The following is a 23,664-nucleotide window of genomic DNA, read 5'->3' as shown; positions in this document are numbered from 1 at the left end:
ATACAAAACTGCAGTTAAATGCTTAAAGGATAAAATCAGAAACACATAAAAACGAAATTATCTATTTTTGCAAAAATAAAATAAATTTACAGCATTTTCCTTCGATGCATTGTATTAGATGTTCACAGGCAAACTTTTCAGCTGCAGTATATTTGATAGAAATGTTCATTCAGCCAGCACCTTCCCAGTTGAACACGGGTGGAATTTTGCATAACCGTCCTTTTAAATGAAAGTGGCGCAAAAATGTGACGCGTTTCAAGTTGGGCTTATTCACTTAGACTTGTGAGGTAATGTGTCCAAAATGATAGGCAAGAGATGCAGCTTGCTTGTTATACATGGAATTATCACAAAAACGAATAATTGGGATTTTTTTTAAAGAAAATTATTAATCATGGAAAAATTATTTTAAAAAAAATAAGTGCTTTTCAAAATCGTTTTTTGATATTTATAAAGCTTAATACTCATACTATGACCTCCTAGCATTAAAATTTGATTTAAGTTGTGTTGCATCACTAAAATGACAAGCATTCGCGTGTACAATTTTCCCTTGGCGCAGGAGCAAACAAGCTCATTTTTATTAAGTATAAGTTATTATTTCCAATGCCTGACTCATGGGTTATGTAATAGACATTCTGGTAATGCATATTATGCAAGAAAATTGTAGGATATTCATTTTTTAATGCCTGAAATATCAAAGTCGAATTTGGGTAAAAACACTGTTTAAACTGCATTTTCTTTCATTCAGAGTACTTTTTAAAGTGTCTCAGGCTTCAGTAAATACATACATTTAGGTTTGATATATATTTATAGGTTGTGCCTTCTTATGATTCAATGAGTCAATATGCCAGTACAACGGCTTGTTTCAATATCAAGGTTGAATGTTCTAACTTAAACTGGGCCTACTGAGAAGTTCATTAATTTGAGGTTGATGAAATGTGTACCATTGCATAAGATTACAACGAGCATTCATTCTAAAAACTGGTATGGGTGTTATTACGTTTTGTGAATTATTCACAGTACATGTAGTTTAATAATCTGGGAATAGAGATAATTTTTTTAGCGCCTAAAAAGGAGAAATTATTTTACAAAATAGAGTGAATTATTGCAAGGTAGGAGGAATTAGGAAGGCCTTCTGGCTTTGACAAATTCAGAGTGGCAGAAGCTGGGGGCTAAGGAGAGCTGCAGAGGCTGGCTCACGTTACGCTGCTGAGATGCTATCTTTAGTTTTCCTGTAAACAATGGAGTAGGCTGCCACGTTGACATTTATGACCATTTAAATTAGGGCCTTGCCTCTGTGGAATGCAGAATGACCTTGCTACACAGGCCTCTAAAGGTGGGGTTTCTGGTTTCTCCATAACAACATCACTAAAACTAAAGAACTTAATTCCAAAGGGAAAATATAGAAAAGGGGTTTTCTTTGAAAGCCCAAACATCATGTAAAATGCTTTGCAGAACAGATACATTTGTGTTATTTAACAGAAAACGAAGTGTTGCATTAAGTCTTAGACAGAAAATAAGATGCAGCCCACTTCTAAAGATGCAGCCCACTTCTAAAATTTTTAAGGCTACATGCCTAAGTGAGAACGTATCGCCAATTAAGACTTCTTTTTCACAGTGGAAGCTGTAGGTGCCAAATTAATATGGAGTGTCATGTAACGATTTTTACTTTCAGAAAGGTAAAACTACGGTGGCTTGATGTTGCCAGGTAACTGACAAGAGGGTAACAGTTAAGTAATGGAAATTTATTTTTGTGTATTTGGTCCTATCATGAATTGTTCTTGCTGGTCCTGTACGTTCGAAGAGAAACAGTAAAGTTATATTTGACAGCAGATTTCCATTGCCTGGTGATCTGCTGTCAAAAGGAGGGTCAAGATTTTAAACCTGACAAATTAAACAGGCCCGTATATTGGGTTTTGGGCTGCAGGTTTACAGTGCATAAAAGTACATGACATGGTGTTGTGTGTCACCGCTTATTTACATATGCTATTGTTTTGTCTATGCTTTTTGTGCTTGATATACAGCAAGTATATCTGATGGCTTGACGTTTTGCGCGTTTTTATTATTTTTTGCATGTTTTCGTTGTTTTTGTTGCTGCTTTTGATACTATTACAAGTTTACCTGTGTTGTGAGGGGATGGTCATGACGATGCCCATCGCTACGCAACAGTTGGTTGAACTTGTTCTGGTTACTAAATTCCACAGCTAATGATATTTCATGCTGTGAACATGAGAGACAACACTTCACCAGTGCATGTCTATTTGGCTATAATGGTAAGGAAAATAAAAGAGATATACAGGATCGAAGTGTGTCACCTGTAGTTAGTCACGTTACTGCCCCTTCCCTTAAAGGAACAGGCAGCTCTACGTTTATGTATCCTTGATTGGACCCAAGGATGAAATTATAGATCTGTGACTCAAGGTGGCCTAATTTCTATATTACATTAGTTATGATGTTTTGCTTCCTAAGTAGCCTATGGCTTTTGTTCCTTAAAAGAAAACTAGGTTTTCATTTTTCCCTGAAGAAGGAACTGGAACATTACCTAAGATTATCGTATATGGTGTAGCCGCCAGTGGTAGAGTTAAAATGTATGTAACTTTGGCCTTTGTGTATCACCCGTACTCTTGGTGTTGTGTCACATGCCTGACTATCACCCAAATAATTTTTGGTCTTCCTATAGATTTTTTTTTTCCTTTCTTTTGTTGCTTCTCCCCTGACCGATGAAGCATCATGCTTAGTTATTGGGGATTTTAGTTGTGTCCTAGTTCCAATTCCCTTTTCCGTATTCCTTTCACCAGTCAGCCCATTTATTATTGTAGGTGTATTGTTCAGGTACACACTTCCAGACTGCAGTGATGCACCAGGAACCTCCATATTATGTATAATCCCCTCTTGTATGACCAGACTGGTTTTCAAGAATTGTCCTTAGGCCTGCTTCAACGTTTTCCAGCCTGACTGCCAAGTATATTATATTATAGTAAGACAAGTTTTCCATCCCAATAGGAGATAACTTACGTTTACTTTTTTTTTAAACATGACAAATTTTCAACGTCTATTTTTTAATGTGGTTTTTACCCTTTTGTTCCTGCTGCTTTAATTTTTGGTGGGATCAGATGTGTTCTAATCATGCAAATATCAGGACCCTCTAGTTCTTGTCTTTTGTTTGCATATTTGACTATTAGCCTGTGTATTGCATATTGCGCCTGATGTGAAAGTTTTCTACATGCCCATGATAATTTGTACCATGTGATTTCTCTATTGAGATGTTCTGGATAAGGAATTTAGGAACACCTTGATGTAATCATTCAAAAAAAAAATGTGTTTTCCCCGTTAGACAATGCCACCATATGTGAAGACATCCATTTAGATAGAATTCTCGTGTAGTTATCTACCTTTAGATGATGGAGGCTCTCACACGGAAACCAAATTGAAAAGATTAGAGACACTGTTTTGCCTACTGTCTTTATATTTGTATTGCTTTTTGAGAATGACAGTATATTCTAGACCAAAATTGTCCCATGGCGTGTGGCCACTCCTTTGAAACTCGCAGACCACCTGTTTGCAGTCCCCTTGTTATACAATGAACTGTTTAAAGCATCGCACTTGCTTCATCAGAAGGCGTTCAACATCAGAAAAGAAGGAGGAGCTGGTTTTGCCACAGAACCAGAATTTCAGTGCACAAGAGTGCCTGTCATGTGCTGGTAACCTCTGACAGTGTGCAGTCCCTTGAGCCCCTTGGCCTGAGTTTTTGGCCACACACCCCCCTCTTTTCCTTTGCTCCAATGGAAGTGCAGTGCACCGGCGGATCCAAGATTGACAAAAGGCACTAATTCTAGGGCCCATGAAAGAGCAGCCTGAGCGTCCTCTGACACCGAATGATGAGTGTTGGATCCTGAGAATGGTCCCGGGTCTGCACAAGATGATCTGTGCCCATGACCAATGAAGAGCATATTATTTGTAGTGTCTGCAGCAGAGGAAAGACACAGGTGCACTGCCTGGAGACATTGAGACTCTTGAGTGAGCTGTGGGTGTTTGCCAGGAGGGCACTCCAACTAAGCAGTACTTTTCTCATGTAAGGCTTGAATGAAGAGGCCCATGCAAAAGAAAACAACAGAAGAAGATTTGATGGACAATAGAAGCCTGCCAGAGAGGCTTTTTGAACGGACTCTGGGCATAGGTGGTTTCACAAGAGGTTTCCGTGTGATTGTATAGAGTAGGTGTTAAGGAGACTGATTGTTTTGCTGGCATTGTTTTAAAGTACTATACTGTTTAGTAAAAGCAGAATAAAGTCAATTTTCTGTGGAAAGAGTATTTTCACCTCAGAGCATTGATGAGGGTCACCACTGTTTCACCTGAACATATAAATTGCATAGGAGCCCTAAAGGTGTACTAGATAATTTTAGGACTTGCTTTCTGCTTAGGGTTGTAAAAAATTATTATTTCATTTGTAATAGTGGTCACTACTTTCTCCCGTTGTCTATATGTCCTTAATAACGTGTTTTCTAGTGTTTTTTTAAACATGACGTTGTCATTTATGGGTGGGATTGTTTTACTCTACCCAATTGACTTCTGCACCCGCTTCCCAACCTATGTCCTTTCCTACTACTGCTTCTTTGCATTCTTTTCACCCTTTTCCTGAACATGAGCAGGTTAAAAGATCAGAATTCGTAAGCAATTCTTTTGTACAGCTTCTGCATCAACACTAGTTAGTAGTGAACATCACTAATTGTTGGGTGTGTGATCTTATGCCACCCACTACAGATAGAGGTATTCCTTATTTTTTTCCTGCCATATGAGGCCTATGTGCTACTACATGTGTAAGGAGACGTGTCCCGAGAGAGAGTTGCTAAGTAATAGGATGATGCTACAGCAACATCTTCATGACCTTATGAATATAGACCTGGACTGAGATTAGTATGAGAATAGTTATTGCCTATGTAAGGGCAAAAGGAGGGTCTGTGGTACTTTGAAATTTGGGACCGCGTAGGAGGCAGGGCCCTACCCCTGTCTATTCGGGTATTAGTGAACCGCGAATGGCCAATGCGTTATGTACAAGTGCTTTTCATTACATTTCATCGATAAATGCACTATGTATACGATATTATACATTGACTTCATGGGTTCCATCTTAGAGCGGTGGCCATCTTATGGTTGCCCTCACATAGGCTACACATTACAAACAAGTACGGGCCTTTAGAACACATGTACTTTCTGTTTGACTTCTCTTTGACCTGTGCAGCTTGGCTCCGCTGCCCCAGGTCAGTCCGGTCTCACGAGCTCCCCGTCCTACGGCCACCTGTGATTAGACACACCATAAAGCCTTTTCATCCCACACAAGCCTCCGGCTAATCTCTTTCACATCTGACTCTGTTTCCTACTTTATGGCTTGTTTTACGAGCAGGAGGTGCCCGTTTTATTGGTGTCTGCTGATATCTGATGAGGGTTCTGAGCCTTGCTGGGTTAAAAGATTGTGGGCTGAACGAACTGGAATGTGGGATTGTCATTATGACTCTGCCTTTTCTTTGAAGCCAAAATATGTGAATGACCACTTGTGAAACAGGGGCGGTGTCGCCCAAAGCGTAATATTCTGTATAAAAGGGAAGACTGGTTTTTGTTCTGGAGACTGCCTCATTCAGTTGCTAAGGCTTCTGTGCGACGTAGTCTCACTCATTTGAGTTTAATAAAGATGTCTTTTCATATTTCAGCTTCTTTGCCAAGTTCTTTGTTATATTACCATGAGAGTGGAATTTTATAATACTACGCCAACATGGAAAACGAAGTCATAGGGTGCTACCCCTGGCACCGCTGGGGTCCTAAAATCCCCGGTACTTCAGTTGCCAAAGTTTTCCAGTGTGCTCTGCTGTTATGTGTATTGGCTGTCTGGTTTTGGAGGGACACAGCAGGCTGAGCCCGACCTGCATTGAATAGAGAGATCTGCAGTTGGAGTATGGGGATCTGAGCAGGGCTATGCCTGGCAAGGTGAATGATGGCTCCACCTCCCACTGCGCGTCTGGTGGCAGACCCCCTCTTCCTGAAAGGCATGATGCAGCCTTGTAAACAAAGTGCTCCAGGACCACACCGAACTGGTTCTCGCTGAGTTCAGTGACTTGTGACTTTTGAGAACAAAGACTTTTGAGGTATAAATATCTGTGCTAAAACCCCTACACGGTGTGTTACTTTGGGATAGCAAAACAAACCTCTGTCCGTGTAACTAGAGGGAAAGGACTTTGAAACTTTCATCCATCTTGCTGAAGCAACTACCCAAGGGCCTGATTTGAGCTTGCCTCCTGCTGAAGTCTCAGGGACATTAGACTTCAACCATCAGCTTTTTGAATTCCTATTGAGGGGGATTCTAATCGCACGTGAGGTTTCTGTCGAGAATTCCAGAGCCTCTGGGTCTATTGTGGGGAACGTGGGCTGAGAATTATCGCTATTGTGGGCTGCTGCAGCCGAGGAGCTGTTGCCGCTGAGAGCCCGCATTTGCCTCTGCTACGAGAATCCTCGCTATCACTATTGTGGGCCGCTGCAGCTGAGGAACTGTTGCTGCTGAAAGCCCACATCTGTCCGTGCTACGAGAATCATCGATATCGCTACTGTGGGCAGCTGCAGCTGAAGAGCTGTGCCGCTGAGTGCCCGCCTTTAATCACCGTCGCAGGATCATCGTGAGTGCACGCCGCGGACCGCTGCAGCTGGGAGCTGTGGCCACTGCGAGTCCGCCTGTCATCATCGCGGCTCCCTCATGAAGCTGCGTGACGTGCCCCATTAAACCTCAGGTACATTGTGCATCACCGGGTCGCGTAGACCCCGGCCTCGAACTAAGTTCATTTCACACGCTTCTGATTGCTTTTATTGCTTTTTAAGTGCATCAATATTTACGTGCATTGTGGGTTCTTGATCGCTTTTGAGCCTTGTGTTAAGCCTATATAAAGATACTCATTTTTCTATAACTACTTGTGTGATGTCCCTTTGTAGTGTCTTCACTGCGTTATTGTGTATGGTCATAAATGCTTCACACACTGCCTCTGAGATAGGCCTGTCTGCTCGTGCTACGTTACCAAAGGGTTGAGCAAGGGTTATCAAAGGGTGTAGCCCCCTTACTGTGACTTTGGAAGAAGGATCCCTATTTGGACATTGGCGCCAGCCGCTGCCAACTAGAGATCCCCATTCTAACACTAATCCAATAGAAACATCAGATACAACTACCAATCAGTGCACACATGTGCCAACCAATAGCAGACTATACAAGCGACCTCAGATAAGGTTTGCTGCCAGAGAGTTGGAAGCTGCCCCTCTATTCAGAACCCCTAAGAGACAGACAGGCTCAATCCACACTGAACTTTTGCAGGTAAGGGCCTAACAAACGTTGTCCTCTAACAATACTGTTTGTATCAAACTTTACTCACTCTCCTAGACAAAAAACAAGTGCTCAATCCTTATAAAACACAGCTTAAATAGTTTACAGCAGATTACTGCTGTCTCAGAGCACTCTCTGATCTGGAATATTCCTGTTGTTAGTGGGGAGGGCGGGGTCTGTTTTCACTCACTTGCTAACACAAAATGGGAGCTGGGGGTGGATTGCTCAACATACAAGTCTAAGCACAGAGCCAAGGAGAAATTAGGAGGGGAAACAGGGAGTCACGGGGAATGAGAGGGAACAAAAACTACAGATTTTGGACTGCAAATCCCACAATTCAACAGGTTAGGTCACGCAAAGTAAAAACCACAATCACGTGCAGGTTAAAACTAAAATTTTCAAACTGTAACAACCACAAGCCAGAACAGTTATAAAAATGATGCAATCATGGGTATGAAAAACTGCTTTTTTAATTTGAAAAAGAGACAGTACTACTCTGCCTCCTTACCACCTCCTGGACTTTGGCTCACTGCAATCTGTTGCACTGGGAAACTCTGACTCACAAAATGTGACATGTATCAGCTTGTACAACAATTTATCTTTTGATTGTTTCCTTTATGCTGTATGTTACATCTCACACTTTTGTGATTCTTGACAAAACGTTATAAATAAAGTTATTAATAAAAATTACAAATTAAAATAAATCACATTTTTCAAAAATCTATTTTTTTAGATGTATACAAATTTTGTAAATTTTTTATTAAAAAAAGATTTCATATTTAAACATTAAAATAATAAAATTTTTAACAAATCTTTTACATTACAATATTTTTATAATAAATATTTCATAATTCTTGAAAAATATTTTTACCTGTACATTTATGGATATTAAGTATTGTGTTGTAATTTTAACATTTTGTTTATACAGATTTAAAAGAAAATACAGCTATTTTTATATTAAAACAATATTTTACCGATTAAAATAATTAATAAATAATATTTAAAAATCTCACCAACCTCAATTTCCCCACCCTTATCCTCTATAAACCTCCTGCTGCAAAAAATGTATTTCAATTAAAAACATTTAGAAATTATACATTATAAAGTAAACATTAGTACATCGTTCTTTGAAATCGCCCCACATTTATCCCCTACGAACCCAACATCCTGCTAAAAAAATATTAAAAAAATTAAAAAAAGTATTATAAAAATGCAAACTAAGCATTAATACATATTTTTAAATATTTTCCTACCCTTATCCCCATATAAACCCAACATCCCACTGCTAAAAAATATATTTCTACATATCAAGACAATATGAAAACAATTTAAATTATATATTAAACATTTGTAAGTATATATAAAAATATTAATAAATGAAAAAAATAATAACATATAAGAGAAAAAACACAATATATAATACACTTTTTACCACAACAAAACAATATTATAACCAACAATATAAATTAAATCTATATTAAATAAATCTATATTTTGGACGACACTTAAAATGATATTTTTTACGGTATCAATAACCACAATATTAAAGTCTCACGATATTCCTGACACAATATTTTGTAATACGATATTTTGGATTCTATAATTTGTCCAAATCCCCCTTTTCCACCATTTGTTTTAACAAGAAGGTAGTAGGAGTAAATTCACATTCCTTTGAATGGAGCTGTGACCTTTTCCACCAGTTGTTTTCGCAAGAGGATGGGGACTTTGTTGATGTAGTTGCTCCTGATACTATGGAGATGATTTCTTTGGTGGTGTTGCTGGTGGAGGATACTTGAATTTGAGACAGTATCCATTTTGCATAATATTCAGAACTCATTTTTGCTGGATATATTTTTCCACTCTTCCAGGTAAAATGTAATGGCTCCCCCTAACACAGTGGACAACAGAGAAGGGAGAAGAGGTGACTCGTTGTTGGGCTTAGTGGCTTGGGGAGGTTGCTGTTAACCTCTTCTGACTTTAGACTGATGCTTCTGCTTTTGATGCCTTTGTTGTGGCTGCCTTTGAGGCCAATGAGAGGCTTGAACACCTGGTGGAAATATCAGCAGCCATGAGGACTATAGGAATGTCTCATATTTTCCTTCTCTTTCCCTACCCTGATACCCACTGAATGTTGAGTTCTGTATTCATGCCAGATGAACAAGTTACTTGCCATCGCTAACGTTTTTTCTGGTGGATACAGTATCTGCCTGTGGATTACTCACTTTTTGAATTACCCCTGCGCCAGCATTCTTTTCCTAGCTCTCCAACGTCGACGAGGACGTCAAAATAGCACGGCTCCGCTCGCGACTCTGTATGACGTCATCGGAGCCATAAGATTACCTCGTTGGCATGCTGAGGTCAGTTCCACCCATTTTGTCCGTGCCCTTGAAGAAAACGGGCGGACTGACAACATTTTCACAAGTATACACAATATACATAAAAAATATACAAATACACAAGTATATACATCAACAGATTGGAAAAAGCCAATAAACAAAGCACTTCATAGCAACTAACTGCAAGCATGAAAATGACATATTAAAAACATTCATGTCGGGGGCGTGGCTTGGCGCATCAACATGGCAGTCGCACTCTAAGAGTGCTCTGGACTCCTCCGTCATCTGCGCCACGATCCACTGTCATGAGCCCACTACAAACCTTGTTACCAGCTGCTGCGGCCTCCGTCCCGACCCGTGTTGCCAGACGAGGTGCCTGCTGCCATCCTGCCTCCCTGCGAAGTCGACTTCCCTGCCTCGGCCGCGGACGCACCTTTCCCAAGAAATGGTGGCGGTTGTCCCCTGGGGTCCTTCTGTGTCCTGGCGCCTGGTGTCTGGTCACCGGGTTCCACCTGCATCTGACCTGGGAGAACTGTCGTACAGGCCGCCTCCATCTTGCGGGTGGGCCTGGAAACAGAGCGGAGCCAGCCGCACTCATCGAGGGGCTGGGGAGATCCCCCTCCCCCACCTCATCTCTCCTTTGGCCTGTCGGTACCCACTCCGGAGTTGAAGGGGCGGCATCCCCCCTTGATTCGGCCGTCGTTTCTGGTGGCAGGGAAACAGAGTCTCCGCATTGCTCTGACTAGTCCCTTAGCATTGGGAGCTGGTGCCTGGGTAGATTTGGTGCCCGGGCCTGAGCACTGATTATGGTATTGGATTCTTCCCACCGGGGATCATCGGCCTGGGCCTGCCTGCCTACTGAGACGCCTGAGTCTTGAGTCCATGGCAGCGATGAGTCGCAACCGCGCCCCGCGTACTCCCACCCCACAGACCCAAACTAAAATGGACCAATACACCACCGCTGACCGGAGTCAGGCGGAGGGGGCTACTGGTGGCCCCCCCTCACCGGAGGAGACCTTTCGTCTATCCTACAGGCCATTACCACCTCTCAGGCCTCGATGGAAAGTAAGATTGGCGAGGTACGGGTGGACGTGGCCCTTATCCGCCAGGACCTGCGCAACGCCACAGTGAGAATCTCGGAGGTTGAGTCGCGCGTCTCCACGGCTGAGAACGAGCTGGGTCCAACCTCGGAACCACATCGGCGGGCTGAGGACGCGGAAAACTGCTCCCAGTGTAACAATTTGCACCTCATAGGTTACCCATAGGAGTTGAGCAGGGACGGGCGGATACCTTTGGGGAAACTTGGGTGAAGTCATGGATACCCAAAGACGCTCTCTCTGTATGGTTTGCTATCGAACGCGCTCACCGCTCACTGGCACCCAGACCTCCTCCTGGGGCGCCATCTAGTCCCTTCATTCGAAACCTCCATTTTCGGGACAGGGATGCGATCCTTTGGGAGGCACGCGCTCACGGCCCCCTGAAACACCCAAAAAATACAATAATGGTCTTTCCAGACTGCACAAAAGAAGTTCAGGCCCAACGCCGTACCTACAAGGAGGTCAAACAAAAGCTTCGCAACTTGGGACTGCGATATGGTCTCATCTTTTCGGCCCGTCTCCGAGTCGTCTTCCAAGGCAAAACAATCTTCTTTGACACCCCACAGGCGGCCTGGACTTGGCTTCCGGAGGGGCGCCTACTACAGACCCGGTGCCCCTCCCCCACCGCCTTATCGACATCTCCTCTGTCACACCCGCCTCCTCCCAAACCATAGTGGAGGCACATTCGATACCGCAGGGGGGGACCGGAGGGGGTGGTGCTTCACGCTCACCGGGCGCTGGGTTCCACCTGCTGGTTTCCTCTGAGGTCCCTCCGGCTCTTGACGGCCAAAGCCGATCCAATTCCCTGATTGATTTAAGCTGTGGCCCTGACCCTTCTGGGTCAATACGCCCCGTCCTATCGGACTCCGACCTATCAAGAAGTCCTGCACTCCGGGGATCCGGCGACAACACCAAAATCTGACGACGGAGGCCTGAGAGACTGGATTTGAGACAGAACTCTTTGATTGTTTTTACTATCACATAGCTAATGACACTACGACAGCCGTATATATGGAGTGTTCCATCATTGCCACGAACGTTTTAGATCAGCTCTCTGTTATTGTTAACCTTTTGCTTTTCAGGGCGACAGATGCTTCATTTCTGGAACTATAGGGTGGGGCGTGTTGGGTGGGGTTGGGGGAGGGAGGGACGTTGGCAAATGGACCTTTTTTCTCTCAGCTTTGTTTGAGCCGCTGTTTTTTGTTTTTCATGACAGCTCAGCACACGCACACATCATCACCATCGATAGGGGACATATCACCATGCGCAAGCAACATCTTCCTATCCTAGCGGCGAGGGTCCACCTCGCCTGGGACCCAGGCACCCCCAGACCTCCTGATCTCCACGCTAGCTGCTCTTCAGATGCCCACTCACGGTACATCCCTCCACGTCTTGTCGTGGAATGTAAATGGCTTGCTAGACCGTATCAAACGTGCAGCAGTCCTCAGGAGCGCCCAACGCCAAGCACCTGATGTCCTCCTCCTTCAAGAGACACACCTCCTGGGAACCCACTGCTCGTTTCTCACCCGATACAGATTCGATGGGGTCAGGCACTCCGGTTTCAAGCGATGCTCCCGGGGGGTGGCCATACAGACTCGGAGAGGTCTCCCTTTCACCCAGGACTACCGACACACAAGGCCGCTATGTGGCCCTGTCCAGTAGGCTTGAAGGACAGGTCCTCAACCTACTATCGAAATACATCCATCCAGCCACACTATCCTCTACTCTCCATCACCTTACAGAGGAAATCTCCACCCTGCCTCAAGGCCAGACAATCATTGGGGGTGACTTCCAACGCGGTTATGCAGCCGTCCCTTGAAACGACAGGTGATCCCTCCTCATCACGCCTCACCTCTTCTAAATGGCTTTCGGACTGGTCATTTGCCCTTGGTTTGTGTGACGCCTGGAGGATTTGGAATCCCCGCCTGAAACAATACACTCACACTTCCGCGGCCCATTACACCCACTCCCGCACTGACTTGAGCCTTCTCCCTGCCACCGACTGCCAACGGGTCTCTAGTGTCTCTATTCTCCCTTGTGGAATCTCGGACCACTCTCCTATCTCCCTTCGCTTGGGACATGCCACCCATGGGGTGCGTATGGTTTGGCAGTTAAACACGTGGTTCTTGCAAGACACAGAGATCAAAGACGGGCTTGCAGTAGAATTGAAGCGCTATTTTCTGGTTACCAAGGGCTTGGTCCCTTCTTCAGGCGGGTAAGGCTACCCATCGTGGTGTGGCCAGAGGTCTGGTTCATGAAACGGGCGGCACAGACTGCTCGCCTGATCCAGCTTGAGGCACAAGCTGCGCGGCTGAAGTTGACTCCTGGAGACACAAATGACGCTCATCCCACTAGACAGCTCGCAATGCTCCGGGAGGAGATCCGCCAGAGCTCCCTAGAATCGGCCAAAACGCTGTGGCGCTCCTCTGTGGCCCGTGTTTATGGATGGGGTGACAAAAATGGAAAGCTGCTTCACAACCTGGTCTCTTATCCCAAGGCCAACCGAATTATCCCTGAAGTCTGTGACGCTGCTGGTACCCACCACTGTACCTCGCAACCTATCACCCAAGCTTTCGCTGGTTATTATGCCCAGCTCTACTCAGCCCGGTCCCCTGGGGCCTCCTTGGCTGAACTGTTGGAGCGGGCGGAGGTCCAGCTCCCCTGCCTTGCTCAGGCCGAATCGACAGACCTTGACCTTCCCTTTACTCCACAGGAGATACACGGCGCTATCTCCCTTTTACATTCTGGAAAGGCACCAGGGCCAGACGGCTTCCCGCAGGAATATTACGCGACATATCGAGACTTATTGGTCCTCCAACCGGACCAATGCGGCTTCATGCCTGCCCGCGGCACCCAGCACTGCATACGACGCCTCTTCCCTGCCCTCACCCTTCGCCATCTACTCACCCCATATCTGGCCCTGCTGCTCATCGATTTTGAGAAGGCCTTCAATACGGTTGATTGGAGCTATTTGGAGGATGTTCTAACCACGATGGTATTCGGCCCTCTCTTTCGATGTCTCATCCGAGTCCTGTACTCCAACCCTACCGCACGAGTCCTGACCAATGGCGCCTTTTCGAAGGTGTTTTCCGTCCGGAGAGGCACCTGTCAGGGGTGCCCTGATTCGCCACTCTTATTCGCGCTGGCGATGGAGCCCCTGACCTGCCTCATATGCAATGACCCCCGAATTCGAGGATGGTCTTGGAACCCAACATCAGGTCAAATAAATTGCCCTGTATGCGGACGATATCCTACTTTTCCTAGCTGACCCGGAGAGCTCTGGCCCACGTTGTCTGGAGGTGCTCTGAGCCTTTGAGAATGTCTCGGGCCTGCGGCTCAATCCTGCAAAATCCACTCTGGTCCCCCTCCATTCATCGAGGGACTGCTCCGACTGGCAGTCAACCATACCCCTTCGGAGACAATTGTTTAAATATCTTGGGATCTGGGTGACCTTGCTCCCGGAGCTAGAATGGGCTGTTAACCTTACACCTCTGGTCACGAAAGCTAAAGCCGACCTTAAGCGTTGGCAATCCCTCCCACTTAACCCCCTCGGAAGAGGGACTCTTTTTAAAATGATGATTCTCCCCCCGTTTTTTATACATTCTTCAAAACATCACCTTTCATCTCCCGGGTGGTTGGTTCTGTGAGTTTAATGGGGTACTTATTAGGTTCTTATAGGGGAAGAGTCCGCGTATGACTTTGGCCCGCTGCCGGATACCTCCCTTTGATGGTGGCGAGGGTGTGACCAACCTTCACCTCTACTACTTTGCCACTAGACTCATTGTCGTTCACAACTGGTTCGCTGGAGGCTGGTCTGACCGGGCTTTCCGTACCGAGCTCAGAACTATGGACTTTCCACAACTCCAAGTCTACTTGTACGGTGCCCCCATCCCATCTATCACTAGAGCTGTCCTAATGGCCTGGCGCTCTACCCTGCGCTATACGAGATGGGACAAGAAGCTTAACCAACATACGCCTCTGTGGAACGGCACTTGGTTATGTGAGGCATCGACCCTACAGGGCTTTCGGCAGTGGGATTAGATCAGGATTTCACTCCTTGGGAACATTTGTGTGGGGGACCACATTAGGGTCTTCTCTGATCTGCAACAGTGCCACTCTCTTCACATCACCCAATTTTACAAGTACTTGCAACTCCGGCACGCCCCTGCTATGATTTTCCCACCAGGCACCTCACTCCCTGAATTCAGTCCACTAGAGGCCCAGATGGGGAACTTGGGTAGTGGAGGGGTGTCGCGGATCTACCGCTTCCTTGTGAACAATGGCCCTGCGAGCTTAGACTCGCTGCGCACCGGCTGGGAGGGGTGGCTGGGTCCCCTAGAGGAAGCAGACTAGCGAGACGCCCTCATGGCTTCCAAAACTCTGACGACCTCCTCTAAACTATGTCTCATCCAACTTTATTACCTTCACACGGTATACCTCACATCTGCGCGCACCTACACAGGGCAAGACTACGCCCCTCCCCCGACTGTGCACGATGTGGCCACGCCCCGGACGATTATTATCACATAGTATGGCTGTGACCTGCTCTTGATTCATTCTGGGCGGGTGTGGAATCGGAGCTCACACAACCTCTGGGGTGGCTGGTCCCTCACGATCCCCTACGCCTTCTCCTGGGAGTATTTGATGGCCTAGATGGCTTTAGAGCCAACAAACTCTTTTTGGGCACTGCGGTTGCGGTGGCCAAGAGAGATATTGCAGCGGCCTGGTCACGGGCCAATCCCCCTACCGTATGCAAGTGGCGACGGGGGTGGATTGGTGCGCAGCCCAAGAGGAACCTCTTTGAGGCCCGGGGATGTTCTGAAAAATTTGCAAAGGTTTGGGGCAAGTGGCTAAATTTACTGTACTGAATGCTATGCATGTTCTTCTCCTGTATCGCTGCATCGCCTTTGCCCATGAGATGGCTTGTTTGAAGGCCTTGCATTTAGGCCGGGTCCCCTGTTGTCTACTGGTGATGGACTTTGATATATTGCACACGCCCATGCTGTCTGTGTATGTCTTGTTTTTTCAAATGCTAATACATTTGATTATCAAAAAACATTAATGTCAAACAGTTATACGTTTTTTGGTAGAAACAGGACAACGGGGAGGCAGGTAGGTCAGTGAGGAATCCACAAGCAGATACTGTATCCACCAGAAATAGCGTTACCGAAGGTAAGTAACTTGTTCTTCTGATGGATACATCTGCCTGTGGATTCCTCACCTTTTGAATTGAATCCCCAAGCCGTTCCTCACCCGTAGGAGGGTGTCCACCTGACTATACCACAAAATCCTGAAGCACAGAGTGTCCAAAATGGGCGTCCCTCCTAACCTCAGAATTCAAGCAGTAATGCTTTGCAAAGGTGTGGAGGAAGGCCCAAGTTGCTGCCTTAGAAATATCAACAACAGGAACACCTCTAGCCAAAGCAGAAGAAGATGACTTAACTCTGGTGGAATGAGCTCTGAAATCTTCAGGCGGCTCCTTCTTGGCCAGGGCGTAGCAGATCTTGATACACAAGATGATCTACCTGGAGAGTGTTCGTTTGTGGACAGCTTTTCCTTTCATCCATCCAATGTAGCCCACGAAGATCTGATCATCCAGCCTTAGATCCCTGGTCCAGTCCAGGTAAAAACTGATCACCCTCTTAAGGTCAAGGCAATAAAGTCCCTCCTCCTGGTAGGGTGAGGGTGAGGATAGAAGGTAGGTAAGGTAACAGACTGTCCCAAATGGAAAGGAGTGACCACCTTAGGCAGGAAAGCAGCTCTGGTCCTTAGAACCATCTTTTCTTCATGAATGGTCAAGAATGGAGGTTTAGAACTAAGATCCTGAAGCTCACTTACCCTCCTGGCTGAGGTAATAGCGATCAAAAAGACCGTTTTGAAGGAAAGAAGCCTCAAAGGACAACTATGAAGAGGTTCAAAAGGAGAACCCATCAGAAACGTAAGAACAAGATTTAAATCCCACTGAGGCATAATGAAAGGAGTGGGAGGAAACCTATTGGTTAGGCCCTAATGAACCTCATAACAATTGGAGATTTAAACAAAGAAGGCTGGTCCGGCAAACAAATGAAAGCTGACAAAGTCGACAAATAAATTTTATCTGTAGCCACAGCACAACCCTGTGAGCCAAGGAAAGGGAGAAACTCAGTACATCAGACAAACGTGCCTTCAAAGGATCAATGGACCTCTCTCCACACCACTTCACAAATTTGGACCACCGGGAGGAATAAATAGATTTGGCGGAATGATAAAATAACATCCACCACATCCGGTGGGAGAGAGAAAGAACTCAGGTTGCCCCGTTCAATCTCCAGGCATAAAGGTGAAGGCTCTGGAGGTGGGGGTGTGGAACCTGCCCCTGCGACTGCAAGAGGAGGTCTGTCCTGAGAGGGAGACGGAGCGGAGGGTGCGATGAGAGGTGAAGAGGATTTGTGTACCACACCCTTCTTGGCCAATCCGGGGCAATCAATATAACTTGGGCCCGGTCTTGGCGAACCTTCCTCTGAACTCGAGGAATCAAGGGTATGGGCGAAACGCGTAAAGGAGCTGTGAACCCCAACCCAACTGAAAGGCGTCCCCCAATGCTCCCTGCATCGGAAACTGGAAATTGCAGAACAACGGGCAGTGCATATTCTCGTGAGTGGCAAAAGGGTCCAACTGAGGAAATCCCCACATCTTGAAGACGAAATGGACCACCTCCGGATGAAGCCGCCACTCCTGATCGGCTGAAAAATGCCGACTGAGACTGTCTACACAAACATTTAACATTTAGTACACCGGCCAGATGATTTGCCATTACACAAATCTGATGGCCCTGAGCACAGGACCAGAGTCGCAGAGCCTCTCTGCAGAGACAATACGACCCTACACCTCCCTGTTTGTTGATGTACCACATCGCTGTAGTGTTGTCCGTCAGGACCTGAACTGAGGAAGGAAGGCCGTCAGTGCCAGACAAATCGCCTGCAATTCCAAAAGCGTGATGTGAAGCAATCTTTTCTCCAGAGACCAAAGACCTTTGACCTCTAGATCCCCCAGATGAGCCCCCCACCCTAGAGTGGAGGCATCCGTGATCACTGTGGCCAAGGGTTTTCCTTGAGACAGGTTGCCCTGCACACTCCATCAAGACGGCTCCACTGCAGTGTCTCTGGAGATTCTTATGTTCTCCTGAGATCTCAGTTGTGTTGATCCCACTGCCTGCGGAGGCACCACCGGAGTGCCCTCGTGCCAGCGTGCATGACTGACCAACAGTATGCAGGAAGTGAACAAACCGAGCAGGCGTAGGACCTTCAGGACTGGAACAACTGCCCCATCGTGAAACAAAGGAATGATCTCCTGAATGTCGAGAATCCTCTGTGGAGGCGGAAAAGCACGACACACAGTAGTGTCCAGTATTGCCCCTAAGAACAGGATGTGCTGAGAAGGCACCAGGTTAGATTTGGGTACATTTCTTGAGAAACCCAAGTTGAACAACAATTGCGTCGTTGCCTGCAATTGGCACAACACCATCTCCGGAGACGGCTTTCAGCAGGCAGTCGTCCAGATAAGGGAAAACAGGAATCCCTGACCTTCTGAGATGTGCTACCACCATCGCCATTACCTTTGTGAAGACCCGTGGTACGGAAGTAAGGCCGAACGGAAGGACTGAATCTGGTAGTGTTGCGACTCTACCATAAACCGGAAATACTTCTGATGTGACTTCAGGATGGGAGGATGGAAATACACATCCTGAAGATCGATTGACACCATCCAGCCTTCCTGTTGCAGCGCTAGAAGAACCTGAGCCATGGTCAACATTTTGAACTTTTCCTGTCTGAGGTAAAAATTCAAAATCCTGAGGCCGATCCGCTGATCCTTGACCTGTCCTTTTTGGGAGTCAAGAAATAACAGGAGTAACATCCCTGACCCCCTTCCTGCTCTGGAACCACCTCTATTGCTCCTTTCTGCAATAAGACAAGAACCTCCTGTTGTAAGAGAATTAAATGGTCCTCTGAACACCAATTCTGGCGAGGAGGGTAAGGAGGAGGAAACTCTAGAAAAGGAAGGGCGTACCCATTTTCTACAAGATTCAAAACCCATCGGAGGTAACGGATTTCCAATCTTGTAGAAAATGGGACACAACTCCCTACAGGACCAACATGCTCCAAGATGGGGGATCTAGAGCTGCTTTCCCGTGGTACCAGTGGGGGGGACAGGAGAAGAAGGAGGAGGACTGCTGCCGAGTGGCTCCTCGAAGACTGCCTCTATTCTTGTACCTGTAAGAGGGTTTTCCTGCAGTTGCTGCTGAGGTTGCTGACAGCCACAAAAGGAAGAAGTCTTCCCAAAGCCTCGATACCTCTTGTAGCCATACCCTCTAGGATGAGACTGCAGGTCCAAAGATCTCGCAGTAGCCCTCCTGTCTTTAAAACACTGCAAAGCAGAGTCCCCTTTGGTACCAAACAACCTCGAACCATCGAAAGGCAGATCCAGCAAAGTTGCCTGAACATCTGGAGAAAAACCAGAAGATCTGAGCCAGGCATGCCACATCGTCGTAATTGAAGAACCCATTACCCGGGAAACTGAATCTGCAGTGTCCAAACCCGACTAAATGACCTGTCGGGCAGCTGCTTGAGAATCCAAAAGCGCCTCAAGAAAGTGAGGCTTGGGAAAATTTGAGGGAGGCAGCCGAGCGTAGGGATATGACTAGATTCTGGAGGGTGATTAATGATCCCTGTTTTCAGGCACCAAATAACGTGAAGGTGGCCTGTCACATCTTGCCTGAAGCTTGGGTATTACATTTCAAGAACTTATATAATCATGGCAGCCCTGCTGATCGACAAATACCAGATGTGGGTATTTTACCTAGTACATGGATGCGTTTTGCGGTGGGTGAGATTAAGGAAGGAATACACGCCCTGACACGAAGCAAGGCACCAGGTGCGGACGGGATTCCACCAGATCTATTTAAATCTCAGGTTGATCTATGGACACCTATACTCACCAGAGTTTTTAATACCGCGGCGGAAATAGGAATGCCGAGGTCATGGTCAACGGCTAGTATTGTACCTTTGTTGAAAAAGGGTAACAGGAGTGACCCTCAATGTTATCGCCCGATCTCGTTAATAGATGTAACAGTGAAAGTACTAGGAAAGGTCATTCTAAACCGTCTGATGGCTTGGGCTGAGGAAAATGAGATTATTACTGCCTCCCAGTATGGTTTTAGAAATGGCCGTTCCACAACGGACCAGTGCCTTAATCTTTACCACCTGGTGGCCAAGTATACCATGGCAGGCGAGGGGACGGTCTTCCTGGCCTTTATGGACTTGACTGCGGCTTTTGACCGGGTAAACCGCGAGAAGCTGTGGGAAATTTTAGGGCTCCTTGGTGTTGATTCAGGACTGATATATATCCTAAAAATGTTACACCTGAACACAACCGCACAGGTCAGATATAGCAATGAGGGGAATCTCACTGAACACTTTTCGTGTACCAGGGGTGTAAGACAAGGTTGCATTCTGGCGCCTTTTCTATTCACGTTATATATAAATGGTTTAGACAAAGCACTCATAGAGCTGGGGGTAGACTGCCCACGAGTAGGTAAGAGAAGTATACCGGTTCTCTTATATGCGGACGATGCGGTCCTTTTATCCCGTACAGGAAGGGGACTCCAGACTCTCATTGATGGTTTTGGCAGGTTCATGGCGGACCTAGATTTATCCCCCAATCTTACCAAATCATATATAATGGAAACAGGGAAAAGACCGACAAAGAACTTTATTTTTAAAATCGGGGCTCATAAATTAGAAAAGGTTGAGGTTTTTAATTATTTAGGGATAATATTCGATAAACACCTCAATTTTAAAACACTAATCTCAGACAAATGTAATCAACAAACGTGTACGATGGGTTCAATAATGAATCGCGCTACGAGATTAGGTTGTTGGTCACCAAACGAAATTCTGCATTTGTATAGTTCGATATGCTGTGCTAAAACCCTGTATGGGAGTGAGGTATGGGTCTTCAGAAACACCTCTTTGATACAAATGGAGGAAAACAAGTTCCTCAGAAGGATTTTGCAAGTGCCCCAAAGCACGCCTGCTTATATCGTCCACGAGGAGTTAGGCTTTCCTTATATTAGCGATAGGTTAAGTATTAAACCAATCATGTGTTGGATCAAAATTTGGACCAACCCCGAGGCTAGCCTAAGTAGACAAATACTCGAGGACTGTATTAATCGAGACAAAGGTTATCGGATACCCTGGATTAAATATGTAAAGGACACCCTGAAATGGCTGGGATTTGCAAACTATTTTGATGAGCCCATGACACTGACGCCCCGAGTTAAGGGGGTCATAAAGTCCGAATGCCTTCGGCATTTAGCTTGTGCAAGGGAAGACAGTGAGTTATTGAAAGTTTCAGTGAGAGGCCATATACTAACGAAGTCATCATCAGACTTAGAACCCTACCTGGCGTATATTTATAACAAAAATGATAGATTTTTAATGACTAGATTCAGATTGGATCTTTTGCACCATATTTTATCTGTTCCCGCAGGGTACACAAGAGATGTTGAAACAAAGGGTCCTTGCGGCTGCGATCTGGGATCTCCGCAGGATACCCTTCATTTCGTCTTTTTTTGCCCCTTTTATGAGTATCCGAGGGTATTATTTTTAAAAACCATTTTAAGAAAGAATAAATTTACCCAGGTTAGGGTGGCACTCTTGTTTTTGAAACTTTCTTCTGACCCTTTAACGTTGTTCTGTACTGTGAATTTTTTAAGATTAGCCGCAAAATTAAGGAAGACTAGAAATGAGGTGTAGACACCTTTGTCTTAGAGGGTAGGGATGGTCGGGCCTCATAAATGTAGTTGTTTTTATGTAGTTTCTTTGTTTCTTTTTTTCTTAACAGTGACCTAGACAAGGATTTACCCACATTATGTATGGATTGGCAAATTGTTTCTAGGGTGTGTCATGATGTTTACAAAGACTTGGTCCATGTGGTAGCACTTTGCTTTAAATTGGCTAAAATCCTGCATTTTATAATATCATATTTTGCTGCTACTTTAGGGGTATTTGTCAACAAAGCGACCCACGTTTTTCATGTTTTAATGCTGTTGCTTTGGCCAATTTCGGTATGGACGGGCATGTTGTTTTTAGGGCGTGTCATGATGTTTATAAAGACTTGGTCCATGTTGGAGCACTCAGCTTTAAATTGGCTAAAATTCTGCACTTTATAATATCATATTTTGCTGCTACTTTAGGGGTATTTGTCAACAAGGCGACCCACGATCTTCATGTTTTAATGCTGTTGCCTTGGCCAATTTTTTGATGATATGAAATATTTTAAATGTTTTATCCATGTATAATTTGTTTTGATGATGAAATGTTTGATCTTGTTAAATGTCATGTTCTTTTGTGGATATTTTATTTTTATACCAGAGTAAAGATTAATTGACTTGACTTAGCCTCAAGAAAGTGAACACGATCATCCTCAGGAAGTTTAGGGGTCAATTACTTAACAGAGTCCATGAGGACATGAATGTATCTCCCAAGCAAACCCAATTGCTTAACAGAATCCATGAGGACATGAATGTATCTCCCAAGCAAACAAGTGGCGTTTGTAGACATCAGCGCCATACTTGCTGAGAAAAACACCTTCTTGGCCGACTGTTCCATCTTCTGAGAGTCCCTATCCCCCGGGGTGGTAGGGAAGGACCTAGTCGACTGCCTGGAGCATGAAGCCTGAACTACCAAGCTTTCAGGAGATGGGTGAGCAGAATGAAAAGCTGGATCTCCAGGAGCTGGCCTATATCTCCTTACAATTGCTCTGAAAACTGCAGGAGCAGTCAAGGGCTTCTGCCACACCTTCAAGATAGGCTCACGTCAACACCTATTGAAAGGCAGAAGAGGCTAACTAACTGAAGTCGTAGTATTAAGCACTTCAGTCAAAATATTAACCTTAACTGCTGCTGAAGGCAACTGAAGATCCAACAATTCAGCAGCTTTCCTAATCACCACATGATAAGGAGCAACATCCTGAGAGGGGGCAGACTTTGGAGAAGAGAGCTTCCACTCCGGGGAAGTATCTAAGCCACTGGCCTCTTGCAGACCCTCGAATTCGTCCACGGAGTCGAGTATCTCTCCTTCCTCCTGCTCCTGCCGGTACTCATCCTCTTCCAGCAGCCTTTGTGCTTCCCCCCTGGAATACTGCTTCGGGATCGGCGTCGGCAGCGCCAGGCACAAGGCCGGTGACATTGGTGCCGGCATCAAAGGAAGACCTTCAGAAACAGGCAACGGCACTGAACAAATCCGAGAAAGCGCCGATTCGACACCAGACGGGGTTTGAGGATTCGGAGTCGAAGCCTAGGCGCTGGAAACTGCCAAGATGGAGCCGTTGGCACAAAATGTATGAGAGGCACCTTGGTATATTGCTGGGGAACACCCAAGTTAAAGGCAAGCGGACCTACGAGGCCATAAGGCGCACCCGTAGGGTAGGATGTCCTGGCAAACATGCCATACATCACATTTAGGGAATGCGAGGGATCCGCTTCTGAAACAGGAAAAGGAAGGTATGGATCCCGGAGAACCAAAATCCTTTTCCCTGTGTCGCTGAACAGGAGAAGCCGACATTGAAGCCTTGCCTTGTCTCCTCTTCGACTTCTTATGCTTCTTGGACTTCGAAGTATGCGAGGTCGACGACTTCGAGCGCTTACGACCCCTCTTTTCTTTCTCCGCCTTTGCCATGAAGAGCTTCGCTTCACGCTCCTTCAATGACTTAAGATTAATTTTCCGACAACACGAACACCCTTCGACGTTGTGGTCCTAAGAAAGACACCAAAGTCAGTTGTCGTAAGGGTCTTTGATCGACAAATGACCCCCACACTCTCTGCAGGCTTGAAACCCGACTT

General features: G+C 45.7%; 2 protein-coding genes across 2 annotated transcripts in view; both read right to left on the bottom strand.

The window, feature by feature from the left end:
- The window catches only part of LOC146859074 (uncharacterized), a 143,016-nt gene extending 124,450 nt beyond the window's left edge, over positions 1-18,566 (bottom strand). The window contains exon 1 of the mRNA XM_085646758.1: positions 18,379-18,566. Within this exon, the coding sequence (XP_085502884.1) occupies positions 18,379-18,566 (188 nt within the window). The remainder of the gene's footprint in view (positions 1-18,378) is intronic.
- HSF5 (heat shock transcription factor 5) overlaps positions 1-23,664 on the bottom strand; it is a 1,208,320-nt gene that overhangs the window by 1,024,766 nt on the left and 159,890 nt on the right. The gene's annotated exons all lie outside the window — the stretch shown is intronic.

This window comes from Triturus cristatus, chromosome 3_2 (assembly GCF_964204655.1).
Source record: "Triturus cristatus chromosome 3_2, aTriCri1.1, whole genome shotgun sequence".
Classification (NCBI taxonomy): domain Eukaryota; kingdom Metazoa; phylum Chordata; class Amphibia; order Caudata; family Salamandridae; genus Triturus; species Triturus cristatus.
The sequence above is the reverse complement of the archived record's forward strand: the minus strand, read 5'-3'. Positions and strand labels throughout refer to the sequence as shown.